The sequence below is a fragment of the Ovis aries genome, chromosome 1, assembly GCF_016772045.2.
Source record: "Ovis aries strain OAR_USU_Benz2616 breed Rambouillet chromosome 1, ARS-UI_Ramb_v3.0, whole genome shotgun sequence".
Lineage (NCBI taxonomy): Eukaryota > Metazoa > Chordata > Mammalia > Artiodactyla > Bovidae > Ovis > Ovis aries.
In genome coordinates, this window is record NC_056054.1 from 263,245,010 (window position 1) to 263,252,082 (window position 7,073).

Consider the following 7,073-nt stretch of genomic DNA (forward strand, 5'->3'; position numbering starts at 1 on the left):
CTGTGGACAAATTAAGGGAAGTGGTTGGTGCCAGGAAGAGATGCTGACTCAGGGCCAAAGGGGATGATGGATGGGACAGAGTCCTTTTCTTGGGGTGGAGAGTGTGAGAGGGCTGGGGACCAGGTGGGGGGGTCCCACGTGGGGAATCACGTGCCAAGTCAGGGCAGCTCTTGGTCCTCCAACCAGACCTCACTTGACACATCTCAGTGTAACAGGCAGGCCGCCCCTGGGTGGGCTCTGGGTGGTGCCCCCTCAAAGGGCTTTGGGATGAGTTGCTTATCCTACAACAAGGGTATTAACCTCTCCCTTCTAGGACACACAGAGGCTCTCACTCTACAGACCTGGCCCCACGTGCAAGGCTAAAAAGGAAGACTTTGTTTTGAAAAGGAGCCACTGTCTCTTTTCCAGTGGGAAGGGTGGCTCAGGCCCAGAAGCCCTGCCTTTGGGGGCCGCACTACTTCCTGGCCCCTGAGCAGCAGGAAACAGCCCTCAGTAGCATCAGGGGAGTTGGCCGTGTGGCCTGGAGAGCAGGAGCTCAGATCTGACAGTGTGGACACGTTCCTGGTGTCCCGGGAGAGCCGAGTGTCTCTGAGAGTGGGGGAGATGACTCTCCATCTGGGGATGGCCAAGACTTCAAGAGCCCTCATGGTGACACTTTGTTCATGTATCAAAACTACATCCATTTTCGGAGGAAAAATAGCAAAAGAAGGCCAAGGTGTCACAGATGCTACACTTGACTTGCAAAGAAATACCAAAAAAAAAGTGCCAATTGGTAACATGGATTTATTGGCTCTCTCTTTACCATGAACGTCATGAATAACCTTTTGGGGGGAACGTACATTTGAAATGGTGTTTCTCAACGCCATTCTAAGTGATGCTTAGTAGGTGAGAAACCTTCTAAGTTTCTAAGTGACACTATCTGTCCTACAACACTAGGTCACAGGTTTGCAGCATCCTCACCTCTAGGGAGCTACTTTGGGGTCCTTCCCTGCTCCCCAGGCCTAGGGCAGACCCTCTGCTAGGTGATGCTAAGACACCGCCCCCTGCCCCCATCAGTGGAAGGCTGAGAAGGGAGAGAGTGACTTGGCAGAAATAAAACACAGCGGCGTCAATTCTTAGGAATGAAGACCTGTCCTCATGCTGAGCACGGGAGCTTTATTCTTTAAGACATCAGGCCCCAGGCGTTTGGTTCAGGCCTGGCCAGGAGCAGTGTGAGACAAGCAGAGGGATGAGGGTGGGCAGGCTAGGTACCCAAGTGCGGAGGTCCCCTCCCTGGGTGTCAGGCGGCCACGCAGCTTCAGAAGGTGCATTCTGGAAATGAAGCACAGACAAGCATCACCCTCAGCTGTGTGGTCCCCAGCCACCGCTGCCTGGCTTCTCCAGGTCCAGACCAGCTCCAAGGTCAGTGGTGTGTGCTGTCTCTCTGCCAAGTCCCTGGGGAAGGGTCGAGTCCCCACCTCCTGGGAGAACAGCCCATACCCCAGGGATACCCCAGGGGTCAGGACAAATGGAGCCTGAGATGGACCAGGCCAGACAGGGCCGCTGCTAGAATTCAAAGAAGTATCATCTCGAGCTGAGGAGCGGGTGGAGGGGGTAATGATCGGCACAGGGGTGACTCCCCACTGGGCCCAGAGCCTGATCTGGACCTTTGTGGGAAGGGGAGGAGCCCTGGGCAATGGGTAGCCCCCCACCCCCATAACTGGTTAGGGAGGCAGACCGGCTGGCTGGAATGCAGGCGCCTTTGTCATTCCCCAGGGACAAAGGGCAAGCATGCCCCCATCTCCCCCGCCACTCCCCTGCCATTGTGCCGATTCCAGGAAAGGGCCTCATGGAGTAGTACGTGCCTCTTAGAAGGTGAGCTGGCACCTGGGCTCCAGATGGCTCACGGCAACCTCCAAAGGGGTGGAGATGGGGGACGGGCCAGGGGGCGGGGGACACAGCCAGGACAGCAGAGCACCCAGGGCACTGCCAGCTGCTCCAGGGCGGGGTCCCCCGGGGCCACCCTGCACCCCACCGCCCCAGCCAGGAAACGGGGAGCCCCTCGTGGTGGGGGCAGGAGGGGAGTGGCGGTGTGGGGAGACATGCCAGGACTCCACGTCCAGACAGAGAGCACGTCACAGATCACAAATGACCGAGACTCTGAGTGGGGTGCTTGCTGAAAACAGCCTTGAAAGTCAGCCCAGTTTTCCAAACCCAGGTATTGTCCACTTTTCTCCAGAGGAGCTTTTAAACTATTTCCCTCTAATAAGGCCTTGACTCTGAACACCTTTCTGAAATGATGAAAAACTAAGTGCATGCATGATCAGTCGTGTCCGACTCTGTGTGACCCCCTGGACTGCAGCCCGCCAGGCTCCTCTATCCATGGGATTCTCCAGGCAAGAAAACTGCAGTGGGTTGCCATGCCCTCCTCCGGGGGATCCTCCCAACCCAGAGATTGAACCCACGTCTCTTGTGTCTCCGGCATCAGCAAGTGGGTTCTTTACCACTGGTGCCACCTGGGAAGCACCCCCCCCTTGCCCAGCAGACAGCTGTGGCATAGGGGGGCCCACCCAGGGCCCAGGTGTGTGTGGCTTCCCAGGGCTCACCTGCTTCCTGCAGGGGCTTGAAGCACCAGGGCACCCCGGGGATGCTGGAGTCGAAGCAGCAGCCGCGGTTGTTGCACTGCTCGGGGGTGACCTCGGGGTAGCCGCAGTCCACCCTGTCCTTGGCCGGCACCGCACACTGGTTCGCCGCTGGCCCACACAAAGCCGGGTCAGAGAGCCCTCTCTGGCTTGGGGTTGGTCCGCCGGCCGCATTTACAAGTCCGCACGCCCCACCCCCCACCCCCCACCCCCAGCTCCCGGTTCATAGGATACAACCCCACCCCTCTCCCAACATCTGCTGCTCCAGGGCCTTCTTTCCCCATAAATATTTCAGGAGAACGGTTTTGTGAAAGATCTGGCCAGCTGCCCGGGGTCTCTCACTTGGCTGCTCCTAGCACCTGTGGAGCCTGGGTTCCCGCCAGTAGGCAGGTACCCACAGGAATCCAGGGTCCCCTGAACCCGGAAACAAAGTTCCCCTTCAGTGTTTTCCCCACAGATCTTCCTCCTTAAAAATGAATAGGATAATAGAAGGTAGGCATTCAAGTGAGAAAACCGCAACCTGTGCTATTTTCTGCCTCTCCCTATTTCCCTTGACACACCGTGCCTGTATATCTGTGGGTCTGTATGATTCACTTTTCAGATAAGCCTTTATGTCAGAAGCTCAGCAAAAGTCCGCTGTGCCTCATGCCTTAACCGGATTTTTCCTTAGGAAAATAGAATTCACAGGGAACCTAGAATCTGCTTCTACGGCTGCCAAATCATAAGTCCTTATTCCACTGGGGCAAACTTTGCTCACGTTGGGGTCAGGACCAGTGACACCTGCTCCCACCCAGAGACATTCTGATGTAGTTGGCACATCCTATTGGGCTTTGAGATTTAAAAGCTTCCAGGTGATTCCAGGTGCCGAGTTTGAGACCACTCAGAACCTGATAAAAGCCACACTTTAATTTCTGCAAAATCCAATTAGTGGAACAGCCATGCCCCACCTGGAATTACAATTGAGTCGCTAAATGAAAACTGTAGGTATTGAAAATGTTCTGGAAGTGGCTGTTTTCATTTGTCTTTTCTTTGTGTTTTGCAAATGTGTCAGAATAATGTAGAAAGACCTATACTGTTAATTCAGAAGTCTCCAGCAAAGAAGGCAGTGGGAGGGTAGGCTTGGTGTGGCTACCAGGGTTCCCATCCTGCTTTCCACACTGACCAGCAGAGTCATTTACTAACTCTCTGAAGCTCAGTTTCCTTGTCTGCAAAATGGGGACAGCAAGACCCAGTTTGTAGGGCTGCTGAGAGAAAATGTGTGTGTCTGGTAAGCTTGTTGTTGTTCAGTCATGAAGTCGTGTCTGACTGTTTGCGACCCCATGGACTGTAGCCCACCAGGCTCCTCTGCTCTCTACTATCTCCTGGAGTTTGCACAAACTCACGTCCATTGAGTTATCTAGTCCACTGAGTCGGTGATGCTATCTAAGCATCTCACCCTCTGCCACCCCCCTTTCCTTTGCCGTCAGTCTTTCCCAGCATCAGGATCTTTTCCAATGAGTCAGCTCCTTGTGTCCAGTAGCTAAAGTAGCAATCATTAAATTATTAAGGAGCTTGGTCACTTTCCTCTAGCCCACAGAAAGCCCCCAGCCTGGCTCTTCCATGTCCTGTCCCCTTGTCCTGTATTCCCACTCTGCCACCCAGACCCTCCTCCTCCCTGCTGCCCAGTGGGAGGGGGTTGGAGCGGTACTCACACAAGCCCACGTACTGCCCGGTCGAACTGGAGGACCCCAAGGCCAGGACCACCACCACCAGCAGCCAGAATGTTCTGGCCTCCATGGTCACAGGCTGGCTCGGGGACCCGACCGCTCAGAGAACATGCTGAGTTGCCCAAGAAGACACCTTTATACCGCTGTGTTTACACAGGCACTCCGGGTTCTGTTTGTTTGGGAGCCCTTCCCTCCAGCCCCGCCCACTCCTGCCCTGCACGAGACGACAAAGTCCCCAGAGGCTCGACCATCCCAAGGGTAGAGGTGCTTCCCACCCCACTGTTTTGTGGTAGCGAGTAAGGGGCGATGGCAGATGCAGCTGCCTGTGAACACCTCTGTATCAGGGAGCCAGAGCAGGGTCAACGCCCATTGTCAGCCTGGCCAGGAGGAAAGAACAAAGGCTCAGTGTGAGGCTCAAGGAAGTATCGCCAGGCCTGGGCACCACCCAACAACCCACCCAGGAGCAGGTCAGGAGGGTCCCTGCTCAGTGACATGAGTTTCCAGGCCACTTAATCCCAGGCCAACCTCGAGTACTTGAAAAGACAGGTGACAACTACAAGTCAGGTACACGGGGTGTGCTGATTTCATTTCTGTGTCACAGCTCTTGAAATGTAGAAGTGCTTTTTCTTTATTTTTTGCTTTTTCTCCAGCAAAAAATTATTTTTATCAACTACATTTTAACAAATGTATTAATTATTGAGTATGTTTTAATAAAGATACAATACCTGCAGTTGGTTGTTAAAGGCAGACAGTACAGAAGGCTCTGCCCCTTCTGTGTGACACTGTCCAAGTTTCACACGTTCTTAGGTATTTTCCCAGAATGTCCTCTGTACTTTTAAGCACATTTGTTCACACAAAAGGGAACTTACTCTACCTTGCCCAGCTTCCTTTCCATTTTTTTTAATATGAAAGCTAAAGCTTAGAAATTATTTTATAACAACATATCTAGGGGCTTCCCTGGCAATCCAGTGGTTAAGAATCTGTTCTGCCAAAGTAGGGGACAAGGGTTCAGTCCCTGCTTCAGGAAGATCCCACTTGCTGTGAAGCAACAAAGCGCATCTGCCACAGCTACTGAAGCCCTCGAGCTCCAGAGTCCTCGAGCCACAGCTGTGGAGCCCCTGTGCTACAACGACTGAGCCCTGAGGCGAGAGCTTGTGTTCTACACCAAGAAAAGCTACCACGATGAGGTGCACACACCACGCTAGACAGTAACCCCTGCTCTCCACAACTAGAGAAAGCCCTTGTGCATCAAGGAAGACCCAGCACAACCAAAAAAACAAAAGTAATTAATTAAAAAGCACATCTAAATGAAATGGGAATAATTATACCCACTTTGCAGAGGAACAAACTAAGGCTCAAAATGTTGCTATCAAATCCATACTACTGGTGCTATAATAGGCTGATAAATCGAGAGATGCGTTTTGGAGCAACAGTAGCTATTTCATTTGGAAAGCCAAGAATCCAGGAAGATGGTGGACCCATGTTCCAAAGAACTGTCTTAGCTGAATTAGAATTCAGGTTTCTTTCCACTAAAAGGGGAGGGGCGTGGTGGTTGCTGCAAACCTCTTGGTACCAGCTAGACCCCGGACCTTTTTTCTTGCAGCAGCCCACACAGGTCTAGGCACCATGTTCTTGTAAACTTCCAACAGGACAAACATTCTCTGCTCTGCAACTTTTTATCTCTATGTGAATGAAATGTGTTTTACCTTTAAAGGTTAAGGCTGGGAGGCAGAGCCTTGAGAAGGGGCTATTGCATATTTCAGGCTATAGGTGACCTACTTGTACCAAGATGAAGGGGCATCATGATTAGGCTCCAGCCACAGAGCACAAGAGGGCTTCCCAGGTGGCGCCAGCAGTAAAGAACCCACCTGCCAATGCAGGAGACACAAGAGATGCAGGTTCAACCCCTGGGTCAGGAAGATCCCCTGGAGGAGGGCATGGCAGCCCACTCCAGTATTCTTGCCTGGAGAATTCCATGGGCAGAGGAGCCTGGAGGGCTACAGTCCAGCGGGTCGCGAAGAGTCGGACACAAATGAGCACGCATGCCATTCATCCACCCATCTGTCCATCCGTCGTCCATAGGCATGAAGGTTGGAGCTGAAGATCAGCTGCAGTATGGAGTTGGGTTTGCTCCTCTCTGTTACCGGCCATCTGCCAAAGGTCACCCAGCAGGCCTGGCAGAGCTGCGATCGACCTGCCTCTGTGGGACCCTGCGGTCTCCTCCTCCATCGAGGACGCCAGCCCCCTCTGCACCTGACTGGCGGGGAGAGTGGGGAGCGTGGGGTCTCGTGGTGTGTTCTCCAGGCTTCCTTCCTAACAGGGCATTCTTCTCTCTCTGTTGAACTCTGATCCAGGAACCGTGGGGTGCGAATTGTCCACCATCCCGGGGCAGACACACCTGCTGGCTGCACTTAACCCCCAGGTAGGGGTATGGTTTTCGAGGGGTTCCCAAACCAGCCAGGGGTTCATCTCTAGCACTGCCCTTCCCCAAGGGACTGATGGGGCGGGACTGCACGTGCTTTGGAAGCAGGCACTGGGTCCCACCTCACGACTCCTCAGGCCCTGCTCTGCTACGCAGGGAGCCCTGCGTGAACCATGTGCAGAGACGCCCATGTCTGAATTGCCCCTCCCCAACAAGGCTTACAGACAGAGCAGTTTCTGCATTGTTTATAGGGCATTTGCTCTGCTTCCAGAGAGGGGAGTAACCCAAGCTAACAGATGGCTTGATTTTTATGTAATTAACAAG

The 7,073-nt window shown here is 53.5% G+C and overlaps 1 protein-coding gene across 1 annotated transcript; it reads right to left on the reverse strand.

Annotated features, from left to right (window-relative positions):
* Positions 1–1,135: 1,135 nt before the first annotated feature.
* Positions 1,136–4,442, reverse strand: TFF3 (trefoil factor 3). Its single transcript, XM_004003361.5, has 3 exons — positions 4,313–4,442; positions 2,586–2,732; positions 1,136–1,311 (listed from the first exon to the last, which is right to left on the reverse strand). Exons 1-3 carry the CDS (start codon positions 4,395–4,397, stop codon positions 1,298–1,300), a joined length of 246 nt encoding a protein of 81 aa, XP_004003410.1. The 5' UTR covers positions 4,398–4,442; the 3' UTR covers positions 1,136–1,297.
* Between the last annotated feature and the right edge of the window lie 2,631 nt (positions 4,443–7,073).

Bases quoted from the DNA above. Each gene is read 5' to 3' on its own strand.
- TFF3 (XM_004003361.5), bottom strand. From the start codon at position 4,397: ATGGAGGCCAGAACATTCTGGCTGCTGGTGGTGGTGGTCCTGGCCTTG. The intron at 2,733-4,312 runs GTGAGTACCGCT...TGTGTGGGCCAG, and splicing joins CGGGCAGTACGTGGGCTTGT to CGGCGAACCAGTGTGCGGTG.